Here is a 27,670-nt window from a genome sequence, read left to right as displayed (position 1 = left end):
ACCTGTCCACGAGTTTGAAAGGAATTAGGAATAAAAGTATGTCTTAAACCCTATAGTAGCACACGCCTAGCCTATTGATTACCGTGTGCAACCAACAGCTCACCAGTAGGGCTACCCTAAGCTTTCTCGGGAGGGTGTGTACACTTTACATAATGTATGCACTCTGGGGACGTCAAACAATTTGACTGTCAAAATTCTACGGGGAGAATCCATGGAGAAAACACACTATTTCACCACACCAGACGCACAAACGACGCCTGTCGTGAGCAATGATTTCTTCGCAACTAAATACTTGGGACGAGTAGTCATGACAAACGTATTAGTCATACCTCAAGTCTATGAGAGAATATGGAGGATACTTCACTGATGGCTTTTAAGACTATGACCCAATCCCATTTCTACCCCTTACCCCTTCCCCCTCCCCCTTGTTTTGAAGGGGTAAGGGGAAGGGGTAAGGGGGTAGAAATGGGATTGGGCCCAAGGCCCCCATTTCTACCCCCTTACCCCTTCCCCTTACCCCTTCAAAACAAGGGGGAGGGGTAAGGGGTAAGGGGTTGAAATGGGATTGGGCCTATATCTACTTTTTCCTCTAACCCTTGACACCCCCGACCCTTCTCACACTTGTTTAAGTGTATCCCTGCTAACTCCCGAATGGAACAGACCAATAGTCAAAAGGTTGGAGTCAAGTTGTTCATTTATATATTTGTATTGCTTCGGAACAACTCCGTAGTGTTCTTCATCACAATGACGGTGCTGTCCACGGCACCAGTAAGACATTGCAGAAAATGCCCCAAGACCGGACCCCCTTAAACCTAAACAGACCCAGCAGGATTACACACCTTGTAGTTATCCAACCCCCCCCCACCCCGCCTCGCTCGTGAACGTCAAGATACGGAGACGTTAGAGCCGGGAGATGAAAGCGGAGGGGTTTCGTCTAACATGTCAGAACCATCGGACCATCACATCCACCGCTGGGTCGCCCATTACCCACAATGCACTTCCTGATCCGGACGGGGGGAAATTGATAACACATTTTTTGTCTCGCGGCTGGTCACACAGTGGATTTGATTCATGGCATGGCCAATGTATTTATTCATTCACTCATTAGTTTGTGGTTGCGTTCAATCTTGCGAGATTTAAAAAATAAACATAACTCTACTGTTCGGATAAACAAAGAGAAGGTAGGCTACTGCATTCAAATATATATTCGATTGGCGGGTGTGTGCATTTAAAAGGTCCACCACCGTTTAGACCGTTGCGCCCCCTTTTGACAGTTGGGAATACATTTTCAATCCAGAGCATTTTTTAATGAATGAAGTCCCATACATCATTCCAACTGGATATTATGCTACAAAGAGCAACATCAAGGTACTTGTTGAAATTGGGTATGGGTTCGTTTTTTTCCTGATAAAGAAATGTCGGCTAATATAAGTATTCAATAAATGTCGACCCAATGGTGTTTGTGACAAAAAACATAATAATACATTTTACTAGATTGTTCAAACAATAACTGACTAACGAAGGTACTTACCTTCTGCCTTCGACAGAAAAAGATGTCAAGGGCAGTCCAACCGTTCGGTCCCGTTTAATGGTTGAGTTTATCGCCATCTTGTGGCCCTAAGAAGAACCCCACGCATACGCCTTTACACACAACGACAAGGGAGACCGAAACATATTGTTAAATTTAATTTTTTTATTGCTAACATCTCGATAATAACATTATAAATAATGGTCATAGGGTTAGAAACAGAAGTGCCTAGATATGGTGAGCAAATACACAATTAGGGGACATTTGTATAACACCATTCATCAACAGAAAGAAACACTGAAATGAACACTTTGAGAAGCCATTTAAAAACAGATTGATACCCTAGATGCAATTTGCATCAAACGGACATTCCACATCTTTGGTGAGCAGATATAATTCAAGGGTTGAGGTTGACACATTTAAAACCCAATAAATAACAATCAGGAATTATTTAGATCAGTTGGAGTTTCAGAAAATGACAGCAACCTAGCAACCCAACGTAGCTCCGCCAACACTGCGTTGAAGACTTTAAAAAAAAAAACACATTGGTTCTAGACACTGATGGGGACCCAGGGAGAACACAGACCTGAGAATGATAAAACTCATTCCCGTAAGACCCAGGGCATGGCTACCTTGGTGATAACCTTTGGAGGAGGAGCAGCAGTGAGAAAGATTTCAAATAATCAAGAAATCCTCAACAGCAGGATTCAGAATACAGTTTGTCACGCACACGCACACACACACACACAAACACACACACAAATGTGTGTGTGGGAAAGATTTCAGGAATGCAAAGAGAAACAGTTTGGACCGATGGACAAGTGAGGTGGACGAAGACTGACGAGACAGTTGGCTTGTGTACATTGACTTGTAAAGCATCAGCATACTGATGAGGCACAGCGCGAGTGGTCTGATCCGGACTACAGATTGAACCATGGAATATAAATAAAAGGCCATAGTATGAGAACAATTGTGGTTGCTTAACACCCGACCACATTTTCTATACTTTGAGATTATGTTTATGAAATGTTCTATTATTAAGGAGTACAGCAAGAATCACCTTAAAGCGAAGGCATGGCTTTTTTTTTTTTAAAAACCAGCTAATACGATTCACTAACTTCCTACCCTCCTTTTAAACACCTAACATGATTGTCAACGTAATGACGACGCATTCTGTAACCAAGATCCAACCTTTAATTGGTCCACTTTCCCCTTGATTAGAAATACTGATGTTGATCTTTAGATGGACATTTGATTCATAAAATATTCAGCATCATCTTATAGCCAAGTAATTTTTTCATACTATAGCAGAAGCACTGAGAGGCTAAAGTAAGAGAAAAGTAAAATAATAACGTTGGTGAACATGGCGGAATGCATCGTTTGTTAGTCAATTCTTATTTTGCTAATGGTTTATTTTGTCATTGTAAAGGTTTTAATCTATCTGGTCAACACACAACTGTACAGTTGGATCGAATACTGTGTGAAAATCAACACATCAGATTTGAGAAGTCACTGAATTAATTGCAGTACTAAAAATTCATAAAAAAATGTTTTGGACCCCACATGTAAAAAAAAGAAAAGGTGTACATCCAAAGTAATGCTTCGAGTATCGAGTATAAAATGATGCTTGGAGCTGATTGGCGTCCAATAGAAGAAGGCAAAGCGAAGCCGAGGGGCCTTCCCAGTGTTTCGAAAAATCAGTGGTCCTTCACAGCCTGCCACCCTCGTCTTGACAACTCATCTTTTTAAAACGACAAACAAAACAAAAACAATCTTTGTGTGCTTCAGTCTTTTCAAGTAATCCCAAGTCCATGAGACAACAGCGAATGTGACTCGTTTAGCTTTTTCCGTTTCGAATATATTTCCCTTCCAACTCCAGAAGTATCGAGGTTGATCATTGCTGCTAGAAACGACGAAAAAGTGACTCAAGCGAGAAAAAAAACGAATGAAGAAACCCCAGACAAAATCCGACCACAAATTCTGAATTCCGGAATTTTGGAGTTTTGGAATTCCAAAGAGGCGCGTTGACGGAATGTGCAGCGATCAAGAGGAGAGCTTGGAGTAGCTCGGCGGGGAGAATTTGCGCTTGAGGTACTTGATGATGTAGAGAGGCAGGCAGCTGAGCAGCGTGATGGCCAACACTTTCCACACAAACACCCACGTGGTGATGAAAGGCAGGTCTGGAAGAACCGGCCGCACGTTAAAACAAGCGCTTCCAAGTAGAGAATCGTGTGATAAAAAAGTCATGCTATTATCGTGTTGCGTCTGTGATTCATGCATTTCCTAATACACCAAAAAAATAGTTTGAAAGTAGTTCTCAATTTCTACCGGGAAATGACGGATAACGGCACAATGGAATGACATGTATCAACAAGTCAAACGACCCTTGACCCCCAGGACAAACACACTGATGACACATTAAACGTACACAGACAGAAAACGTCAAGCAATGCAGGGGAGAGAGCGAGACTGAGACCGAAAGAGCAATAGAGAGAGAGAGACAGAGATTGAGAGACAGACAGAGAGAGAAAAAACCTACCAAGGAAAGCTCCCAAGGATATCCTTCCAATGCCTGTCGCCGTAGCAACACGGAGACAAAAGAGCAGCCATAAGAGAAAATAAAGGGTTGGTGAGACGGATAGACGATCAGGGACAGAGAGATGGACAGAAAGAGAGAGAGGGAGATCAAATAAAGGACAAAAAGTAAAGGAGGGGAGAGGAACATTTGAGAAAGTAAAATAAATCACAAGGGAGGAAGAGTAAATAAAAGAGGTTACAAAAAGGACAGAGAGAGAAGAGGAAAACGGCAAAGCAGAGTTCAGTCGACTTAAACCCAACAGGAGAAGAGACACAAAACTGAATAAACAAAACACGCAGAGGAGAATAAACACAAAACACAACAGGGGAATAAACACACAAGACATATACACAGAACATAGGAACATTTAAAGTTCCTTTTCTGACCCAATAACACGTTGTGTACGATAGATTGCTTCAGATAGGAAACGTTATTAAGAGTCTATCGCTCAATTAAAAACAACACGATTCTAATAATCTTTTTATGTCGCACTACAAATACAAAGCGAAATTCGCGTTCTGTGAGCTCGGGGCTTAAGGTGGGCGTGGCCATATAAAGTGGGCGTGTCTTCGGAACCCATGAAGAGGCCCTTTGTCGAGGTGATTCAGATGCAGTGTATCGGACTGGCTTACCAAAGTACTCGTTGAGGAAGAAGAGGGAGCACACGTAGAAGAGCAAACTGAGCCCCTGGGCCAGCACCATCAGCCAGTGCCAGGTGCGGACGGTGAGCGCCACCATCAGCAGCTCCGTCAGGATCAGCGCGGTGAAGGAGATGGCCACCACGTGGAGGAACTCCGACTCAAACAGCACCAGCGCGCCGTACATCAGGACGCCACCTGGGGGCGCCACAGGCCGTTTAGTCAGAGGGACGCGTAAATGTTGAGTATATTAAATTTAAGACACCATGATAAAATAATAAATGGAATTTGAAATCGTCAACTTGGATCAAAAACTTGGAAAATATATATAAAAATAAAAATATACATTTCACAGTAAGAATAGGATACAGAAGACTTGTTACAATGTAGGAACTCAAAGCAGTCTTTAATTCTAACCTCTAGATGTAAAATTTGTTTGTTGTTCTTTGTAGTCTCCCCCTCTGAGTAGAGCTCGGAACAGACACCTCCATCAGGGTAACCCAGATACACAAAACCCCCCTAGCTTCCGGGTTGATGGTTTAAAACCCTCGGTTCCTCTACAGACCCAGATAAAAAACATCTAGACCAGCTCAACCTCAAGCACCAGAACGGGGCCCTGGGAACGAGGAACTAAAGCCAGAGCCACAGATAAGCATTGATTAGATAACATTATTTATGAGGAGAAACACACAATGTGCTCCAGTGTTCCAGCGCCCCAAACCCCCTAATTATCCCGGACGGACCCCCGGCCTCGTCTCATTGGCCGACGTATTCCGATACCCCCCCTTATAGTAGCGCTGAAGCGTCGACGCTAACTGGGCTTAATGGCCTATAACTGATCTGATAATTAGCTTTTCATGAGGAGCCGCGGCGCAGGGCAGCCCAGTCAGTTAGCCTGGTTAAGAGAGAGCGAGAGCGAGAGCGAGAGAGTGAGAGAGAGAGAGAGAGAGAGAGAGAGCAAGAGAGAGAGAGACAGAGAGCGAGAGAGACAGAGAGAGAGAGAGAGAGCAAGAGAGCGGGAGTGAGAGCGAGAGAGTGAGAGACAGAGCGAGAGCGAGAGCGAGCGAGAGAGAGAGAGCGAGAGAGAAAGTGAGCGAGCGAGAGAGAGAGAGACAGAGTGAGAGAGGTAAAGAGGGTAGTGAGGAAAATATTGGTGAATAAAACAGGAACGGTGAGGATAGATGGGTTAAGAAAGTAAACAAAGAGAAAAGTACAGAGAAGAACCGTTAAAAAGAGTTAGGGAGCAGTAGAGACAAGAACAGTTTAAAAAAGGAACAGTTAGAAACGAATGAGAACGGTTAAGATATTAGAAAAAGGTGAAACTGAACAGTAAAGAAATGAGAGAACGTGAAACCAAAGAGCAGCGAGAACACTGAATAAGAACCATAGAAGGACGGTAAAAATAAATAAATGTGAGTCTTAACAAAAACCTTAAAAAGAAACTTAAAAACCCCAAAACATGACTGCAGGCCTATTCCAACCGGGCTGGCTGTGCGGCGCTCCTTGCTGTGATATCTTTTTACTCTTTCCTCCGCCGGGCCGGCTGACATTATCCTTTAATTAAATAACAGCAGCGTGGAGGACAGTGGAGACAGGCGGGCCCCACGGCCCTCCACACCCACGGAGGGGCTTAGCCCGCGCACACCGAGATCCACTTACTGGACGCACACAAAAGAACCACACGGAAGTACAGCCGGGTCCGGCCAGCTGGGAGCCGACGCCACTGAGGACCAGGACCGGGACCAGAATGGGGTTTAAGAGGACCAGGACTGGGACCAGTAGGGAGGTTTAAGAGGACCAGGACTGGGACCAGTATGGAGGTTTAAGAGGACCAGGACCGGGACCAGTATGGAGATTCAAGAGGACCAGGACCGGGACCAGTATGGAGGTTAAAGAGGACCAGGACTGGGACCAGTATGGAGGTTTAAGAGGACCAGGACCGGGACCAGTATGGAGGTCTAAGAGGACCAGGACTGGGACCAGCATGGAGGTTAAAGAGGACCAGGACCGGGACCAGTATGGAGGTTAAAGAGGACCAGGACTGGGACCAGTATGGGAGGTTTAAGAGGACCAGGACTGGGACCAGCATGGAGGTTAAAGAGGACCAGGACTGGGACCAGTATGGAGGTTTAAGAGGACCAGGACCGGGACCAGTATGGAGGTTTAAGAGGACCAGGACTGGGACCAGTATGGAGGTTTAAGAGGACCAGGACTGGGACCAGTATGGAGGTTTAATCATCTTATATCTTCATAAGCAGTGTGTGGGTATGATGCGCTCGTCTTCTTACCTTGATAAATACTGATGAACACCCAAATGAGGAAGGTCTTGAAGGACAACGACCGGCCCTGGGAAGGAGAAACCAATCATTTAATTCACATCTCAAGACGCACTTGAACCCATGTTATGAAATAAGCTACGTGCTAGGTGGGATCCGGTTTATGTATTGAGCGGGTTCTGAGGAGGCTCTGAAGAGGCTCCTGGGGGCCGCCCTACCTTGGTCAGGTCCTTGTAGAGCTCGGGGTAGAGCAGGGCCATCTCGGGCTGGACGTCCTGGTCCAGCACCAGGGAGAACACGGGGAACATGGTGTAGAGGGTGGAGTAGCTGCAGGGAGCACAGCACCACGCACAGGTCAATACTGTAGGAGTGGCCCCCGGACGACTGGCCCCCGGACGACTGGCCCCTAGCGACTGGCCCCTAGCGACTGGCCCCTAGCGACTGGCCCCTAGCGACTGGCCCCTAGCGACTGGCCCCTAGCGACTAGCCCCGGGCAACTGGCCCCAGCAGCTGAGTGCAACACAAGGTGTTTAAGGTAAGCGAAGACACGTACCCCACCGTGAGGAAGCCCTGGTACAACGGGATGGAGGCAAAGTAGAAGATGGAGGAGAACACCGCCTGAGAGAGAAAGAGAGAGAGAGAGAATATAAAGGTGATGTTTGGTCACAAATTTAGATTATTATTGGATTATTACTAACACACAATTTTAAAGAGCAATCATAATCCTTCTTACTGACAGTTTCAACTGTTTATCAAATTACACCGGCAAATAGTGATTAACTCCTGGCTCAAACCGACACAAACAGTGTGTGTGTGTGTTTTAGCGCCAGGTATGCGTCCGTGCCAGGTTAATGTGTGTCTTTGCCAGGTGAATGTGTGTGCGTGTGTCTGTGTGTATGCATGTCCGGTCGTGTGTCTGTGTGAGCCAGTGTGTGCTTGAGCCTGTGTGTGTGTGTGTGTGTGCGTGAGCCTTTGAGCCTGTGTGTTTTTATGTGTTGCATTTCCGTGAGAGTGTGTGTGTGTGTGTGTGTGTGTGTGTGTGTGTGTGTGTGTGTGTGTGTGTGTGTGTGTGTGTGTGTGTGTGTGTGTGTGTGAGTGTGAGTGTGTGTGTGTGTGCGCGGGCCTACCTGCATGGCGGAGATGATCATGCCGCGGTGCATGACGAACTGGCCCAGGGCGGCGGAGCGCTTGTAGCTGTTCCGCCCGTGCACCATGAGCAGCCGGCCGATGTGTTTGAACTGCGTGATGGAGAAGTCTGCTGCCAGGGACGCCTGCTTACCCTCCTGCAGGGGCACGCACACACAGACGCAGAGAGACACACACACACAGGCGCAGACGCAAAGAGACACACACACACAGGCACAAAGAGATACACACACAAATACAGACACACACACAAAGAGAGACACACACACACGCACAAAGAGATACACACACACACACATACAGACACACACGCATGCACAGACACACACACACACACACACGGAGATATGCACACACATACAGACACACACACACACACACAAAGAGACAATAAATGTGACAAGTGGTTAATTTGTAATATTGAACATATTAATAGTAATGAAACAAATAACACTACATGCATTCAATACATGACAATTGAAATAAAACTGTGGAAAAAGAGATGCAATGTTTTTACAGAAAACACTCAAGCATGATAATGTCGTGAGGTCAACAAGTGTGTTGTGTGTGGGCCGTACCTTCCCCTCTATGCCGATACCACAGTCTGCAGCCTGGATCATACTGACATCGTTACCCCCGTCACCTAAACCGCAACACACACAAACATAAGACAAGGGCCAACGTGCAGAACAGAGGCACTTTCTGACCCATGAGCTTTCACTGCCATCTGCTGGACATATTGAGTAGTACACGTAGACGCTGCATCAGTGGCCTCCAGTGTGTGAGAGTGAGAAAAAGGGTTGGAGTGTGAGTTTGTTAGTGTGTGCGCTCGTGTTTCAGTCAGTCAGTCAGTCAGTCAGTGAGAGAGTGAGAGAGAGAGAGAAATAGTGTATGCGAGTATGAGTATGTGTGAGAGTGAGTGAGTGCGTGTTCGAATCTGTGTGTGTTTGAGTCTATGTGTTAGTGCGTTTGTGTGTATGTGTTTGAGTGTGTGAGACACTCTCCCCCTCACTGTGTGTTCTGAGTGCATGTCCGCCAGGTCGACAGCCAAATCCCCAGCCCAAACATGTAAAAACCCCCACCACGGTCCAACAGACCTGTTGCTCCTATTTTACCATTTAGTTATTTAGCAGACGCCCTTATACAAAGGGGATTGAACCCTGAACCTTTCTACTGGGAGTCAAACACCTCAGTGGGCGCAATGCTCTAATGCCCCTAGTAATGCAGTGTTGGCATGAACTGCTATATGATTCTTAATAAATATGAAAACATCCAAGAAAACAATCCTTTCACTATGCTCAGACATAAGCAGATATGCCCGTCTATCTACTCAAACAAACACCAATTTTTTAAAAACCACCTGCCCACTACACTTCCAGAAGCCATTTGAGACTGGAACTGGGATTACAGGCTTCAAGAAATAAAAAGTCTCAAAGTGAGTGTGTGTGTGTGTGTGTGTGTGTGTGTGTGTGTGTGTGTGTGTGTGTGTGTGTGTGTGTGTGTGTGTGTGTGTGTGTGTGTGTGTGTGTGTGTGTGTGTGTGTGTGTGTGTGTGTGTGTGTGTGTGAGACAGTGAGTTGGCTAGTGCGTGTACGCATTTTTGATTTTGATTTTTCTTTATTCCGTTCACCAATTTATGCATTGCACGGTCTTGCTGTGCGTGCAATACAATGTAAAGTTGTGTTGTTTGTTTTCGGGCTGGTTTGCTTAAGAGGCTAATGTAGCTAACAATAAACAACGACTAGCCAATTTCCTGACACAATCACAAAGACGAACAGGAACGCTATAAATGCTCCGAGACCGGAAATTACATCAAAAGTGCAACTCGGAAGGCTGGAGTATTCAGGAACATACCATTAATGTGTGTGTGAGTTTGAGTTTGTGAGTGCAAGTGTGGGACACTTTTAAAAACCACTCTGCTCCCAGAAGCCCTACAAGACTGGTACTGGGATTACAGGCTTCAATAAATCAACACGGACTCGACCCGGCCGCAATGTTGTACCGGGTCGGGTATGACCTGGGTCGGTTCTGAACCGGGTCAGGGCTGAACCGGGTCAGGTCTGAACCGGGTCAGGTCTGAACCGGGTCTGGTCTGAACCGCGTCAGGTCTGAACCGGGTCTGGTCTGAACCGGGTCTGGTCTGAACCGGGTCTGGTCTGAACCGGGCCCTAGTAATGCAGTGTTGGCATGAACTGCTATATGATTCTTAATAAATATGAAAACATCCAAGAAAACAATCCTTTCACTATGCTCAGACATAAGCAGATATGCCCGTCTATCTACTCAAACAAACACCAATTTTTTAAAAACCACCTGCCCACTACACTTCCAGAAGCCATTTGAGACTGGAACTGGGATTACAGGCTTCAAGAAATAAAAAGTCTCAAAGTGAGTGTGTGTGTGTGTGTGTGTGTGTGTGTGTGTGTGTGTGTGTGTGTGTGTGTGTGTGTGTGTGTGTGTGTGTGTGTGTGAGACAGTGAGTTGGCTAGTGCGTGTACGCATTTTTGATTTTGATTTTTCTTTATTCCGTTCACCAATTTATGCATTGCACGGTCTTGCTGTGCGTGCAATACAATGTAAAGTTGTGTTGTTTGTTTTCGGGCTGGTTTGCTTAAGAGGCTAATGTAGCTAACAATAAACAACGACTAGCCAATTTCCTGACACAATCACAAAGACGAACAGGAACGCTATAAATGCTCCGAGACCGGAAATTACATCAAAAGTGCAACTCGGAAGGCTGGAGTATTCAGGAACATACCATTAATGTGTGTGTGAGTTTGAGTTTGTGAGTGCAAGTGTGAGACACTTTTAAAAACCACTCTGCTCCCAGAAGCCTTGCAAGACTGGTACTGGGATTACAGGCTTCAATAAATCAACACGGACTCGACCCGGCCGCAATGTTGTACCGGGTCGGGTATGACCCGGGTCGGTTCTGAACCGGGTCTGGTCTGAACCGGGTCAGGTCTGAACCCGGGTCAGGGCTGAACCGGGTCAGGTCTGAACGGGGTCAGGGCTGAACCGCGTCAGGTCTGAACCGTTCTGGGGGCGCTGCTCACCGATGGCGCAGGTGCGGTTGGAGGTGTGCTGCTTCAGCAGGGTGACGATCTGGGCCTTCTGCGTGGGGGAGCAGCGGCAGCACACCACGGCGGGGCACTGGCACGCCAGCTCCACAAACTCATGCTCGTAGTAGCGCAGGCACACCTGGGTGGGGGGGTGGGGGGCACGTGGGCGAAGGGGTGGGGGTGGGGGGGCACAGAGACGCGGGGAAGGGTTTAGTGAGGGGCCAGGGGTGTGCTGGGGTTTGGTGTGGTGTATGAAAGGTGGACCCGTAGATGGAGAAGGACATATTCAGGGTAATGAAATATTGAATCATATAAACTGTGTATATTTATATATTAGTGCTGTCAAGTGATTAAAATATTTAATCGTGATTAATCGCATCAATGTCATAGTTAACTCACAATTAATCGCGAGCAATCGCAGAAAATAATTATATTCTTGATTTCTTTGTCCCATTAATTTTTCTAATGTTAATGCTCTTATCAACATGGAGAAGTGCATCGGCTTGCCTTGTGCAAATGTTTTTTATTGATAACAACATTGGCATATACTGATCAATACAGGACGATACAAAAAGAAAGCCTTTAGTGCGATTAAACGATGAACATACAAACATACTGCCTTGAACATAGCAGTCAGGCTACTGCTTCTTTGTTTTGAGCCAAAGAAAAAATAAAAATAAAAATAAACGTTAATAACGCGTTTAACTGTCAGCACTAATAAATATATATTTTCTTTTTTAATTTTTTTTTTTTTTCTGAAGTAGTTTCCAAGCATTTGGGTTCGGAGCTTCATTGGATGAATAGATTGACATGATAATTACAGATAGAATAAATCTAAAGTTTGAGTGAAAACAATAGTAGCGTATACATATTATAAGCAAAATCAAAAGAGTTTTTTTTTTATCCAACGAAAACCAGATTGAATATTACCCATGCCGGTCCCATATGGGTCTGCTTGAACTCTCAAGGACAGCATTAGCTCGGGCCTTTGATTTCCCTTCTAGAGCCGCTCTCTGCCTATTTAGCCCAGCTGAGTAGCTGTGGGCGAGTCAGGCAGCGTCTGACAGAGAGAGAGAGAGAGTCAGTACCTCCAAGGAGTCTCCGGAGATGACCAGGACACAGTCGTGTTTCCTCCTGAAGGCGTTGAGCTCCAGATGGGCCTCTCCACGGCTGGAGACCTGCTCGAGAGCCACGCGCTACGATTAGCCACGAGATGCTTCAATATCCCCCATTAGCCACACGCTATGTTTAGCCACCCGAATCTACCATTACCCTGTTAGCCACACGCTACGATTAGCCACCAGAATACACAGAGACACATATGCAGAGCAAGCGAGAACGGGGATGGAAAGACACAGAGAGACCCCCCCCCATGCGGAGAGAAACATGCTCTCTGATGGAGAGACAGAGAGAGACACGGAGACGGAGAGAAAGGGAGAAGGTGAGGGAGAAAAAGGTAGGGGACTGAGCCTGCAAAACAAACCGAAAAGAGACAGAGACACAGAGACACAGAGACAGAGACAGATTGAAACCCACCGGTTTGAAGACATGGATGTCCTGGCTCCGGGACACCAGGTGGGAGCTCTTGGCGATGCAGGTGGCCGTCTCCAGCTTGTCCCCCGTCAGCATCCAGATCTGGACACCACACCAACAAGCAATATCGCAAGGTTAAGGGATGAAACACAAAACACACACACTAATACGAATGTAATCTGCCGTAAAACAAATGTTTGAGCCCGGAGAGACGGAAACCCCCACAAACGAGGGGCCAACTGGCGAGACACATTACATCAACGACCCCCCCCCTCTGCCCCTATATCTGATATGACCCCGACCCTAGCTCTGTTCCATGACTTCACCTCTTACCCTATATCTGCTCTATGACCTGACCTCTGACCTCGGACCCTACATCCAACTTCATCGCAACCTCTGACCTCGGGCCCCTACGTCCATTCTACAACGTGACCTCCGACCTCTGACCCCGCATGCGACCTCTGACCATACACCTTACAAGGCGGTAGACCTCTGACCTTGATGCCGGCGTTGCGCAGCAGCTCCAGCGTGGGCCGGACGTCGGCCTGCAGCTGGTCCTCCACGCCGGTCAGACACAGCAGCTCCAGCTCCCGCTCCAGGCTCTCCACCACCGCCGCCACCTTCAGGCTGCGGTCGTGGACGCTCAGCTTGGCCTGGCTGTAGCGGCTCTGGGGCGGGGGGGGAGGAGAAAGCAGTCAGTTTGGTCCGACGCTGTGATGGCGATTGTGATGAAGGACGGGGGGGATGTTGATCTGGGACGAAGGGAGGAGGAGGAGGAGGAGGAGAGAGGAGGAAGAGGTAGAGGAGGAGGAGAGAGGAAGAGAGAGGAGGAAGAGTAGAGAGGGGGAGGAGGAGGAGGAAGAGGAGGAGGAAGAGGGGGAGGAGAGAGGGGGAGAGAGGAGGAAGAGGTAGAGGAGGAGGAGAGAGGAAGAGAGAGGAGGAAGACAGAGAGGGGGAGGAGGAAGAGGAAGAGGAGGAGGAAGAGGGGGAGGAGAGAGTAGGAGAGAGGAAGAGAGAGGAGGAAGACAGAGAGGGGGGGGAGGAGGAAGAGGAAGAGGAGGAGGAAGAGGTAGAGGAGGAGGAGAGAGGAAGAGAGAGGAGGAAGACAATGAGGGGGAGGAGGAAGAGGAAGAGGAGGAGGAAGAGGGGGAGGAGAGAGTAGGAGAGAGGAGGAAGAGGTAGAGGAGGAGGAGAGAGGGGGAGGGGAGAAGAGGAAGAGGTAGAGGTAGAGTGGTGGAGGAGGAGGAGGAGAGGGGGAAGAGGTAGAGGAGGAGGAGAGAGGGGGAGGGGAGAAGAGGAAGAGGTAGAGGGTAGAGTGGTGGAGGAGGAGGAGGAGGAGGGGGAAGAGGTAGAGGAGGAGGAGAGAGGGGGAGGAAGAAGAGGAGGAGGAAGAGGGGGAAGAGAGGTAGAGGAGGAGGAGGAGAGAGGAGGAAGAGGTGGTAGTGGTGGAGAGGGAGGAAGAGGAAGAGGGGGAAGAGGTAGAGGAGAAGAGAGGTCGAAGAAGTGGAGAGAGCGGGAGGAGGAGGAGAGGGGGAGGAGGAGGAAGAGGAAGAGAGGAGGACGAGTAGGAGGAGGCGTTTGATGACTCACCTCAAAGTCCTGGTACTGCTCCTCCGATAGGGACTTCTTGGCCACCACCAGAGTCCTCAGACCCTCCCTCGCCATGTTCCCACACTGAGGGGAGAGAGGGAGGGAGGGGAGAGAAGGGAGTCAGGGGGAGAGGAATCGAGGGGAGGGGGGGGGGGGAGCAGAGAGGGACACACGGAGTGGAGGGTCACCAACAATCACAAAGGGTTTTCATTATCTCTTGACTTCACTTGTTGACATAACAACTTTCCCAGCCGTCCAGGATCAAGCTTTGCTTGTTCTCCAAATTGTATCCGTTCCTTGTTCCTCCCTAATCAACACAATCCCATTGGAAAGTATCACATCGTTGTTTTCTAAACTCTTTTCAAATATGCATCTTTACACAAAACTGCCATTAAGTCAGTCATAAACTATTCTAAACTTGTAGGGCGGTTGTTCCAGCCACCGGTCACAATCATGTCACAGAGAGAGAAAGTGGAGAAAGAGGGATATACACTGACAAAGAGAGAGAGAGACAGAGACAGAGACAGAGACAGAGACAGAGAGAGAGAGAGAGAGACAGAGAGACAGAGAGAGAGAGAGACAGAGAGACAGAGAGACAGAGAGAGAGCATCATCCCCCTGATTCTAATCCACGCTCATCCTACAACATGGAGCACGAAGACGATGCATCAAATCCAAAATGGGGTCCCTTCAATAATTAATATGTTGCGCCGGCAGACAAAAGCACAACAGACATACATCGCTGTGATTGGCCGATCGATGAGGGATCACAGATACCCTCCTCGGGGGGGGGGGGCTGCGGCTCAGAGGACACCATAAAACCAACGGGGAGGGCTGGCGGTTTATATCTGATATGATAAACCAATGGGGCGCGTCGGAGGTGCTGATTGGTTATTGACAGCCGTGTGGAACACGGTGCGGTCAGCAGTCGTTAGCGCCCGTCAGACGCAGGGATATGACACGCCGTTAATGACCCATCTAGGTCACTGATTAATTCCCAGAAGGCCCCCGGGGGGGCGGTCAGCGACTCGATAACGCCGATATAGTTATGATGAACGCAGCCACCGCCAGATCAGTCGTTGTGATGTCACGTCACGATGTCCTCATTAATGGCGTTGTGGTGATCGTGGGGGTTGTGTTTCAATCACCGCCGTGATGATCAGCAGTCGTTGTCGTGGTGACCCGGCTTCCTAGATCTAGGTTGTAGATCTGGTTTGTAGTTTGAGGTTGCCTACTGACTTGAAAGATGTGACCCCCAAATGGTTGTCAGATCTTTGCCAAAGAGCACTACAAGAATGTCAGTTGGGTCCACACTAGCTGCCTTGCGCGCGATTTCATTTGGCGCTGCTAGGCAGCCTGGATTCCATGGATCCGAATTTCGCCTGGGATAGGGAACCAATCACAGAACGGGGAGGGACGGCGAGACGAGGACGACGTCAATGCAACACACACCCATCGTCTTCTTCCTCATCGATTTCTGTCGCTCTACATCCGTCACCTGGTATAATTGATGCGATTGGCTATGAGCGACGTACAGACTCATATGATAGATATTCGCAGCGCCCAATAAACGGCTCCGGGCAATCATAAACCACGCCTCAAATACAAGAAAATGAATGTGTGGTTCCCCTGACCTCATCTCGGTGTAGAGTGAGACGAGGTCTGGGGTTAGCCAGGCTAGGTCCACACTGGATATTGTGATTTTCTTTAGGAAGGGAAACTAAATTGGACATTACTGAAAATCATATTTAGGGTCGTCTTTTTAAAATGTTTTAAGATTTTTTGGGTCCGGCACTCGGGCATTACTTACCTCCTCGTCCAACCAGTCGTTGTACTGGACGATGGTCGCCATGGCAACGTCCGCCCCCTTCATGTAGAACGTGATGTCCCCTGTTGCTTCCTCCTGTTGCAAACAGACATAACACTCATGAGCACAAGAACCCTGGGGGTGTGTGTGTGTGTGTGTGTGTGTGTGTGTGTGTGTGTGTGTGTGTGTGTGTGTGTGTGTGTGTCTGTGTGTGCGCGTGTGTGCATGAGCCTTATTTTAAGTAGACGATACCCTGGTCGGGAGGGTGTTCAGAATGTTCTGTAATGGATCTACATTGTCCTCAGCCTACCTCTAGTCATCCTTGAACACGATGCCTTACCCCTACCTGCTCCTTAACTAAATCTACCTGCATCCTTAATGAGTCGCTTTGGATACAACCCATAAAAGATGAGGTATACATATATACAGTGTTTTATCTATTTACGTCTGTACCTATAAAAACCAGTCGGTAAGAAAAGTTAACCGAAACATTAACCGATTAAAAAGAAGTCAGTTGACATTCAACTGGCCAACTGTCATTTCTGAGCTGTGGTCGTGGGCGAGCAGCGATGTGATTGGTCGTGGGCGAGCCGCGCTGTGATTGGCCGCACCCTGACGATGATGCCCATCCTCTTGCTCTCGGAGGTGAAGGGGAAGATCTGCAGGATGTGGAAGGTGAGGACCTGCCCGGAGGGGGTCCGGAGCTGCAGGGAGGCCAGGTCCCGGTTCACCAGGGTCAGCCCCACGCTGTCCGTCCAGCGCACCAGCGCCACCTGGGGGCCACACACACACATTACATTAGGGTCAACTTTATTGTCGCTGACGACTAAATGCAGTTAGCGGCCTTTAAGTATCGAGAATATATACAAAGGCTGCACATATACATGCATAGACACACACACACACACGCACGCAGACACACAACACATGCACGCAGGCGCAGACACACACACACGTACGCAGACACACACACACACACACACACCCGTGAAATAAAATATAAGTCTTATTCGCTGTTGATCATTTGATCCACATTTAAATTTCAAAATAAATGTGCGAGCAGTGAATAATAACTTAAAATATATATATATTGTCAATCGTCAAAGCACTGATGTGGCCCAGTTTAGAGTGACAATACCGTGGCCATTCATGTCCCCTGAACGCTCCTCTGATCCTTTAAACACACACGAGTCCCACTGGTGCCTTCTAATGTCCTCAAGCAACTCCCAGTAATCCCAGTAGTTTGGGGTCAAAAGTTCCACGAGGAACGTTACTTTCTAGCCCTGTTACAATGCCCTATCTGCATCAATCTTAATAGGCGGGATTCATCAGGAACTGGTGCCATTGTCTGGTCGTTGTGAGTCACATGGAGCGGCTCACTGGAGAAGCAGGCCCAGGTTAAGCAGAAGGACAGTCTTTGTTCATCAACAGATGTTCGACTGCAGTGGAACGTCAGATCAATAAAACACGACCGGATCAACACCGCGTCGTCCGCACAGGAAATAAATAAATAAACACACACAGCGGGGATATCAACCCCCATCCCATTCCTCATCCTCGATGGGTCCCTGTTTGAATCTGAATCTGGACAATTAAACATCTCAACCCACGACCCGACCGTGACGCCCGCACACAAACACACACACAAGAACACACACACACACACACGCAAGAATACAACCACATACACAAAAATACAACCACACAGACACACAAAAGAATACAACCACACACACACAAGCAAGAATACAACCACACACACACAAAATAATACAACCACACACACGCAAGAATGCAAACACACACCAACAAGAATACAACCACACACAAGAATATAAACACAAACACGCAAGAACACACACACACATACACAAGAATACAACCACACAAACGCAAGAATACAAACACACATACACACACACACACACACAAGAATACAAACACACACACACAAGAAAACAAACACACACACACACACACACACACACACACACACACACACACACACACACCACACCAACAAAAAAAACACACACACACACACAAGAATACAAACACATACAAGAACACACACGGAGATACACAAACACAAAAATACACACACACACACACACACACACACACAGGAGAATACAAACACACAACACTACAAGCGGGCGTTGCGGGCCATGGCCGGAGCGGCGGCGAGAGGCCGTGGGACCCTGAGAGAGAGCTCCCCGGTGCGGGCCCCCGGCCTCCCCCTTCATTCAGCTGCGGAGGAGCACGCTCCCTCCCCCCCTCCCTCTCTCCCCCGCCCCCCCCCCCCTCCCCCCCCTCCCTCCCGCTCCTCCCCCTTCACCTCCTCAGCAGGAACTGAGTGGGCCCCCCGAGACGGGTCCCTCAGCTGCGTGCCGCTCGGCTCCTCAATGGCTTCATTTTCAATTTGCTCGCTCAAAGGTTGTTATTATACTCCCGACCTACAAATTGGAACTTCCTGTTAATACCCTGTCATCTCTGCTCTCTGCGCCCCGGCAACAAGGATCGGCTGTATTTACTTAACACACATCTGTGTGTCGTTATCCCGGCGTGCGCGTGGGGACACACACACACACACACACACACACACACACACACACACACACAAGGGGGAAGGGAGGGAGGGTGCGCATTTAGAACGCGGGGCCGACACGTGCACAAGAATACAAACGCACACACACACACACACACACACACATAAGAATACAAACACACACACAGGAATACAAAACACACCCACAGCATCATGGGTGGTAGCACATGAGAACACAAACCAAACACACACACACACACGCTCATGAAAACCTGCCTGCACACACATGAACACACAGGAACACACACACACACAGGATCTGAAACAGAGCCCCTCAATCTCCCTCATCAGTTTCATGGGAGCTATTTAAAACCTTGTCAGCCCCGATACGAGCTGTGGGTTACACACGCCATGCTGGGAGAGGCACAGAGAGAGAGAGAGAGAGCGAAGAGAAGGGTAGAGACAGAGACAAACAGAGAGACAGAGCGAAGAGAAGGGTAGAGAGACAGAGACAAACAGAGACAGAGCGAAGAGAAGGGTAGAGAGACAGAGACAAACAGAGAGACAGAGCGAAGAGAAGGGTAGAGAGACAGAGAGAGACAGAGAGAAGAGAAGGGTAGAGAGACAGAGACAAACAGAGAAGAGAAGAAAGGGAGAGACAGAGCGAGAAGAGGAGAGAGACACACAAACACAAACAGAGACAGAGACAGAGAGAAGAAAAGAGGAGAGACCGAGAGAAAGAGAGAAAGCGAGAGTGAGAGGCATAGAGAGAGAGAGAGAGAGAGAGAGAGAGAGAGAGGCAGAGTGAGAGAGTGAGAGAGCGAGAGAGAGACGAAAGGAGGAGAGAGAGTGAGAGAGCGAGAGAGAAGAAAGGAGGAGAGAGAGTGAGAGTGAGAGTGAGAGAGCGAGAGAGCGAGAGCGAGAGAGAGAGAGAAAGACAGAGAGAAAGAGACAGAGACAGAGAGAGAGAAGAGAGGAGACGATGCGTGACAGCTTTACGACAACACCAGATTGGTTTAAACAACACACGCCATCAATCCGCCGGCGTCCCCCCAGTGTTCCCCGGGCAGCAGCGCGTAGATCTCCCCGGCGGGTGGATCTACAAACCCTCTCCTGCTCCACGTCTCAACGCCGGATCAACCCCCAGTCAGAGTTCAGTTCCCCCCCCCTCATGTTGATGGCCGTACCCCTGGATGTGCCCCCCTCGGAGCGATGATTTGTTTGCTTTGCATCGTTGCATTGATTACAACTGCCTCAGCGATAGATTTTGTATCGATTGCAAGAGATATTTAGGTTACCAGTGAAAACTTCACATCCTGGCAGATGCTTAAAGCTAGGGTGACGTTGGTGGAGGAACCGGTTTAGATACATTTTGAAAGCATCCAACCAAAGAAAGCCAGCCCTCCAGTGACTAGCTCGCTAGCTTTAGCAATACGTCTGCCACGGAGGTAGGCAGACAGACAGGTGAGCCATCCTATAATTTCAGTCGGGCCGACTGCAATGATTTGACGGGCTTAGTACAGGCCTGCAACAGACTCAGATTACGGTTATTTTTTAGTTTTGGTCCCAACTTTTGATTTATTGATTACTGTCAGGATGTGAAGAGAATTGACACAAATACGACAAATAATGCTTCATAAATGGCTTTAAATCGTGTTTACATCTACACTTCTTCCCTCAAACCCAGAGGAAGCCATATGATCGATTACCAATCGATCATATCTTCATGGTCGTTCCCTCACACTGCAGTCTTCCCTCAGTGCAGCCGTCCAATTAACACCAATTGAAAAAGATAAGCAGGTCGTTAACGGCCCCCTGCGGTCATTAAAGGCCACGGTCACGGGGCCCGCTCATCACTCAGGGTCAGAGGTCAAAGGGAGGCTCTTGTTCTAAGTACGACTGTTGACCCCCTCGTCTGACCTCCAGGAGGGGGGGGGGGGGGGGGGGCTTTCATCACCGTGACGACGGCGGAGGCATACCCCAGAGTCAGGTAATCTGCCTCAGGGAAGAGGGGTCAAGCAGCGGAGTGGGGTAGAGACAGAGAGGTAGGGAAGAGAGGGAATAGGAAGAGAGAGAGGGGAGAGAGGGAGGTATTTCGGGGAGAGAGAGGGAGGGAGGAGGAAAAGGAAGGAAAGAGGGAGAGATTGGGAGAAAAGAAGGAGAGAGGGGGGAGGAAGGGATGTTGGGGAGAGAGGACAAGGGGGGAGTAGAGTTGAGAGAAGACACATTGAAAGAGAGATCATAAGAGAGTGAGAGATGAAGAGAAAGAGTGAGTGAGGGGTGTCTCAGGTGCGAGTCACCTGTATAACCTGCTCTGATGTTATCTGGAACACAGAAATAAAACAGGCACACGCACGCACACAGACACACACAAGAATGAACCCCAGTCAGGGGCCCCCGAACAGGGACATAAAACGACAGCCAGAGAACAAAGAGTGGACAGAGAGGTGGCGAGGACGGGCCGATAGATATCAGCCCCACACACACACTCACTCATCGTCTCTTAGAGAAAATTAAATATTGATCACTCCCCAACGGTGGGAGACAAAGACGGGGAAAAAGATAGAGTGGATCGTACAGGAAAATAAATAAACGCACACATCAATCTGGAGAAGGGGGGGTGGGAGAGTGTGTAGGGGGGGGGGGCTCCACACACTGTGCTTGTGAAATACGAGATTTCAGTTGGGCCACCATTTTTATCTGCACTGGGACCGCCGCGGTTAGCCGTGAAGAAACGCCACATCTCGTTACGTCAAAACTCAATTAACTCACTCAATATTATTCTCGGTGAAAGCCGAATTCATGATCTGAGCCGTTAAAGACGGCTTCGGGAATAGACTGACGGGATTAGATTAAGTAGGAAAAAAGCACTTTACATACATAGACTTGATTTGTGTCATGTCCTAACACTAAAAAAAGGAAGATTTCACCGACAAATCAAACAGCGGGACAATGATCTTTCCTTCAATACATATTGAACAGCTCTTTTAACGGAAAAAGAGCAGTGACATTCCTTATCGACAAACCAACAGCCGTCTCTTAGTTCCATGTACTCAATAATCATTGAGTCTCTCCTTCATCTTATTCTCCTCTTTCTTCCCCATAATGCCATGGGTGTAGCCATTAGCTCAGAACATCGCCTGACGGCCATCTTGGGTTTTAAACACTGGGCAGTTTGTTTGAGGTTTGGTTCAACACCAAGATGGAACTGAGGAAGTGGCGAGGTGAATAAGGCCCATTATGAACCAGTATATCATTATAAAACAAGTCGGTTTAGAGAATCACCAGGAAGGGAACCAGAGGTGGAGAAAAAACCCAAGCCCCAGCGAGGCATTTCAGGTCTAGAGTCTTCTCTAAGGGTCGAAGAGATGAATTCACAGGGAGCAGTTTAAACGGCTCATAAACTCAAGCAATGGTAAATGGAATGCATATATAAAGCAGCTTGCAAACCAGTGGCCACTCAAAGGGCTTTACAGTATTGCTTAACATCACCTATTCATGCAGACATTCACACACTGACGGCAGTGTCAACCCTGCCAGGCGACAGCCAGCTCGTCGGGAGCAGTTTAGGGTAGCTAGGAGGAGCCCGGGGGTCGTACCAGCAACCTTCCGGTTACCAGCCAACCCGCTGTACCTCCTGAGCTGCATGCCGCCCCCCCCGGGCACTGACTTTACAAGGAACTCCGGGAACCAGTCGGCATCGCTTAGCAACGAGTGCTCTCGCAAAGAGTCCTGGAATTCATTACCACCCCAACTCAGAAACACCGACTCATTCCCCCGTTTCAGATCGCAACTCAAAACACATCTCTGTACAACTGCCTAGTCCATCTGAAGCCGATTGCTATGTCTCTTACTACTAGTGTTATTATCTTTTCTGTATCTTATTATTGTTGTTTCTTTTTAAAGGTCCCATGCTAGTCACACTCACACCTGGTGGCATGTGGGGATGGGCGATATGGCCTAAAATCCATATTGCGATATACATTGCAACCTATTGCGATAACGATATATATCAAGATATATAAATCATAATATAACCATTTCAGAACAGGTTACATAGACTCTAAGGAAAGCCAAACTGCTAAATGAATAAAACAAAAGAAAGAAACTTAGTATGTCGTTTTGAGAACATTTATTGTGCAAAACTGTAAATCATACAACATAATGTTGTAGCTGCAGAGATAAAAATCTTCTGTGTAATGACGTATACCCCTCTATCGTAGGCCATTTTCTATCGTTTATATCGTATATCGCGCATTCCTAGTGGCATGTCACGGGACCTCTAATGAGTGTGGCTGTGCCCTTGAGTGCCGAGAAAAGGCGCCCGTTCGATGTGTCGTCATAGCTACCTCGTCGGGGCTGGAGGCCTGGTAGGTGCGGCTGTGGTCGTTGAAGTCCTGCTCGGCCTCCGCGGCCTCCGTCTCGCCGCCGTCCCCGGCGCCGGCCTCGTACACGGGCGTGACGTTGTGGCACAGCGCGATGGCCTTCACCGCCTCGTGGATGCGGCTCACCACGCTCTTGCGGACCTTGGGGGCCGCCGCCGCCGCGGTGGGCTTCCTGGAGGGGGTGGCGCCGCCGGCCACGCCGTTGGCCGGCTGCGGGACCACCTGGGGGGACGGCGCGGCGGGGGAGTGTTAAGCGGGGATTTGGTTAGCGTAGACAGGTTAGCATACATCAGGTAATGCGACCACGCTGATGTGGTACATAGCTAACGGGAAAATAGATGACCGTTACATATTATGTCCGATCTTTTGCCTGAATATAGCTAGCCTGACAGAGTTAGTGTGAGAGTAGTTAGCGTGATAGTAGTTAGCGTGCGCCTGGTTAGCGTGAATGGAGTTAGCGTGAGTTATTGAATATGGATAAAGTGGTTTGACCGACAGGGTCTTATCACCAAGGAGCGCGTCACAAACTTGTACACGCGCCGTTGTCTTTAGTGACAAGTCTCCGGAAAACAGTAATTCTCTTTCTGCTTAATTCCTAACAAGAGGATCCATCTTAGATCAACAGATTACGAAATCAGAACCCCAAAACACTGACAACCCCCTCCCCTCCCCCATCACACAGAGAGCCTCCCCCCTCCCATAACCATCACATCATATCTTAACAGGGTGCCTCTACAACCCCCAGCGCCCCCCCCCCCCCCCCCCCCACTCTGACAACGCCCCTCCTTTCAGCTGAGTGGGGGCTCACAACGGGCGCCACCAGGCCGCGATCCCCCCCCCCCCCCTAGAGACCGCAAGCCGTGGAACGCCAGCTGGCTGTGACGGGGCATCATGTGGCTTGGCGGTTCAGGCGTGATCTCAGACGTGTCATTAAGACGCCGTGGCTACTTCCTGTGAGGGGGCGGAGACCAGAGAACTCCTACGCTGATGATGAGGAGGGTGAGGAAGGTGATGAGGAGAGCTGATTGTCTACAAATAAAGACATTTCTTTATTTGTAGATTAAATAAAAAATTATATTCACAGTTGATTCCGTATTTTTTGGTCACAGACAAAGTGTTTGTTTTATTTTTGTATTTTTATCTATACATTTATCATATATTTATACCATCATCTAGTATTTTTCTTGTCATCATTTTGTATTCATGTTCTAGACTGTAGCAGCCTTATTTCAGTTACTTAGTAGTTCAAAATATGAGAAGCTGCAGTTGAGCAGCCTTAGCTTTAGCTCGTAGCAAAAAAGAAAAAAAAAAAGAAGCTGGTCATTTTTCATCAGCTGAAGCTCCAAACAGGAACGCCTGGCAGCCGGTCTCCCGGCTCTCACCAGATGTTTAGAGTCGACTGGAGTGTGAACAATATGGCCCTGTCAGGCCTTTCAGCGCCTCACGCTCAGAGAGGAACAACACTGGCCTACAGTAACAGAGAGGCATTCAGGGACCCACTGAGACGAACAATATTGACCCTCTTCTCCTTTAAGATGCGGTCCGCCGTGGTTAAATATAGGAAATGTCACTCAGTTGGAAGAGGGAAGGCTTGGCTTTTCATACTTTAGGAACAATATCTACTCATCTTCTGTTAAACCAGCATCCGTAAAAAATCCAACCCAAGATCTGTAACTGGTAAATGGACTGCATTTAACGCAGCGCTTTTGTTTTGTTAACCAGCGGCCACTCAAGCGCTTTTGAATATTGCTTAACATTCACACATTCATGCACACATTCACACACACTTAAAGAGCGGAAGCAACGAAGTAAGTGACTGTCCTTTAGCATGAAGTAGCAGAGAGTTGTATCCCCCTGACCCCCAGCTGCCATGGGGGGGTCAGTCCCCCAGGGAGGAGGCGGGTCTCCCAGGCGGGGGGGGCCCACTGTACCTGGGCGTAGGACTGGATGATGTGGCTCTGGATCTCGTCCATGGTGTCCGTCCCGTAGGACACCGTCCCCAGGTGGAGACGCTTGAAGATCATCTCGTTCTGGGTCAGAGTGCCTGCGGATTCAGATCAGAGACATTTCAGGGTTAGAGTTTGCAAAAATTGATGTACATTAATAAAGTTATTTATTCATTTTATAAAGTATTTATCAGTTTAGCAGATGCTTCCTTTGTTGGATCACGGATTCATTCGACTGAACGTTGGATGAAGGGTCGATCCTCTGATCAGAATTTGTCTCGCGTATCAGAACGTGTATAGTGTCCGAAAGATGTGGCGGTGTTATTAGCATCCTACCCTAAGACGACCTTGCCCTGCGCACGCGCACACACACACACACACACACACACACACACACACACACAGTACGGTGCACCAGGTCTCCACCCTACCCACTAACCTCATTACTCGCCTGCTCGCTAACTTAACGAACCCGAGCACGGCCACAAAAAAGTCATACTAAAGACACTCTGCGTTCAGAGTTCGCAAACTGCCCGATAAAAAAACCAAGAGCGGGAAATCAACATGAAAATGGGGTCAATGGGCTGCTTTAATGGATGCCTGTTGCCACGATGCGTATTGATAGAGCCTAAACCTGATTAGGCCTGCATCCACCTTCCAATAACACTACAGCCACGGGGTTATCCAATCCAAGGGGATTGATTGTTCCTGGTCCTCTTTCCGTCTGCGTTAACTATCAACGGGGATAAATAGCTGGCCAGGCTAATCTATTCCTACCTAGATAGTTTGGGGATGGAGAGAGAGCGAGGGAGGGGGAAGCGCCTTGCTCCTCTATGGGACTCTATCATTCTTATACCATGTCGCCATCAGCGACAAACACCCATTTGTTTTACAGGCTGCAGGGCTGGGAGGGGTGGCGTGGAGGTGGAGCTTGATGTTGGGAGGGAGGGGTGGGTCGGCCTTTGTACACAAAGTCAACTTTGAGGGGTTTATGATGCGGTTCATGCTGTTGAATGGAGGTGTAGTCTACGTTTACGTTGAGGGTGTTTAGCAAACGCTCTCATCCAAAGTGACTAACTAGTACAATACACCACCTTCACAACCAGAAATTAAATCGTCTCAAAATTTTCAGGCATGATTTATTAAGTAAGTCATTACCAGGATATTACTAATTTGCATTTTTCATGAACTGCTGTCAAACTGTAAAAAAAAGATACTCCAAAAAAATCCAACGAGAGGAAATTGTAGCAAGGAATTGCGTCACAGGGAACAATGAATCGATACTAAAGGAAATCTCGAATAGTACCTACTATATCAGGAACCAGTTTCAGGACACAAATCCCACAACATGTCACAGGCCCACCGAGCCTTAAAGTGTATAGAGCAGTGCGTTCAGACCACCGACCTGGGTCTGAGACCCCCTGTACCGCAGACCACCTGCAGACCTCCAGCAGAGTAGGACGGCCCTAAGCCCCTCCCCGTCCCCGGAGGCCCCGCCCCTGAGCAGTGTTCCCAGTGACACCAGTACCCGTCAGCCGCCCCTAAGCCCCTCCCTGTCCCTGAAGGCCCCGCACCTGACCAGTGGTCCCAGAGACACCAGTACCCGTCTTGTCGGTGAGCAGGTAGACCAGCCACCCCTAGCCCCTCCCCGTCCCAGGAGGCCCCGCCCCTGACCAGTGTTCCCAGTGTTCCCAGTGTTCCCAGTGTTCCCAGTACCTGTCTTGTCGGTGAGCAGGTAGACCAGCCGCCCCAGCTCCTCGGGGATGGTGCTGGTCCGGACCACGGTGCCCGGGATGTTCTCGTCCTTCATGATCATCCAGGCGTACGCCGTCTTGCCCATGTCCAGGTTGACCCGCAAGCTGGGGACCGGGGGAACCAGACACAGTCAGAGAACCGCCATTTTGTTTTAGGAATGACAAATACCAAAGACAGAGAGACAAAGGGATGGAAGGCAGACTGACAGACCCCGAACAGAGACAGACAGATGGAAGACACTTACAGACCCAAGACAGAGACACAGACTGATGGAAGAAAGACTGACAGACCCCAAAGAGACGGACAAAGAGACAGGGTGACAGAAAGACAGACACTGGAGGAAAATAGTGCCAAAGAGACAGACGGACGAAACGCAGACAGACAGACAGACAGACAGACAGACAGACAGACAGACAGACAGACAGACAGACAGACAGAGAGTGACAAAGAGACAACCCCCAGACAGAGAGAGACAGAGACTCAAAGTGTAGCACCTGATGGGGATGATGGAGGAGAACAGCACGATGAATCGGCAGAGGTTGCGGAACCACTGTCCCACGAAGCCCTGCAGCGCGACCATGACGAAGGCCAGCACCACCTGGGCCAGGAACAGGGCCTTGGTGAGGCGGTTCAGCTCCAGGTCCAGCAGGCCCACCTGCAGGGACCAGAGACTCAGGTCAGGGCACGTGTCTACCGCACAGCGGGGGAAATGGGGGGAAACTCAAGAACAGAGAGCTTGTTGTTTCGTTTTATTTCAATGCAGAGCAGTACAATGGATCACGTAAAATTGAATTCATAATTATAAATGTACTTTTAAACATCAAATTCAAAATCAATCTCCTGACTAAATCCTAAATAGCATTGATAACCACATTGAAGC

General features: G+C 48.6%; 1 protein-coding gene across 3 annotated transcripts in view; it reads right to left on the bottom strand.

The window, feature by feature from the left end:
• Nucleotides 1-917: 917 nt before the first annotated feature.
• Nucleotides 918-27,670, bottom strand: part of atp9b (ATPase phospholipid transporting 9B) — a 51,438-nt gene continuing 24,685 nt past the window's right edge. For all 3 annotated transcript variants that reach the window (XM_056582540.1, XM_056582541.1, XM_056582542.1), the window contains exons 12-29: nucleotides 27,285-27,445; nucleotides 26,752-26,894; nucleotides 25,021-25,133; nucleotides 23,054-23,311; nucleotides 16,768-16,929; nucleotides 16,160-16,252; nucleotides 14,351-14,434; nucleotides 13,258-13,428; nucleotides 12,764-12,862; nucleotides 12,316-12,405; nucleotides 11,222-11,366; nucleotides 8,745-8,809; nucleotides 8,148-8,303; nucleotides 7,574-7,638; nucleotides 7,239-7,347; nucleotides 7,033-7,090; nucleotides 4,739-4,942; nucleotides 918-3,708 (exon numbers count right to left, since the gene is read on the bottom strand). In XM_056582540.1, the coding sequence (XP_056438515.1) occupies nucleotides 3,572-3,708; nucleotides 4,739-4,942; nucleotides 7,033-7,090; nucleotides 7,239-7,347; nucleotides 7,574-7,638; nucleotides 8,148-8,303; nucleotides 8,745-8,809; nucleotides 11,222-11,366; nucleotides 12,316-12,405; nucleotides 12,764-12,862; nucleotides 13,258-13,428; nucleotides 14,351-14,434; nucleotides 16,160-16,252; nucleotides 16,768-16,929; nucleotides 23,054-23,311; nucleotides 25,021-25,133; nucleotides 26,752-26,894; nucleotides 27,285-27,445 (2,313 nt within the window). In that variant the 3' untranslated portion in view covers nucleotides 918-3,571. The remainder of the gene's footprint in view (nucleotides 3,709-4,738; nucleotides 4,943-7,032; nucleotides 7,091-7,238; nucleotides 7,348-7,573; nucleotides 7,639-8,147; nucleotides 8,304-8,744; nucleotides 8,810-11,221; nucleotides 11,367-12,315; nucleotides 12,406-12,763; nucleotides 12,863-13,257; nucleotides 13,429-14,350; nucleotides 14,435-16,159; nucleotides 16,253-16,767; nucleotides 16,930-23,053; nucleotides 23,312-25,020; nucleotides 25,134-26,751; nucleotides 26,895-27,284; nucleotides 27,446-27,670) is intronic.

Source organism: Gadus chalcogrammus, chromosome 22 (assembly GCF_026213295.1).
Source record: "Gadus chalcogrammus isolate NIFS_2021 chromosome 22, NIFS_Gcha_1.0, whole genome shotgun sequence".
Taxonomy (NCBI): Eukaryota; Metazoa; Chordata; class Actinopteri; order Gadiformes; family Gadidae; genus Gadus; species Gadus chalcogrammus.
Note: the sequence above shows the minus strand (reverse complement) of the source record. Positions and strands in the feature narration are given on the sequence as shown.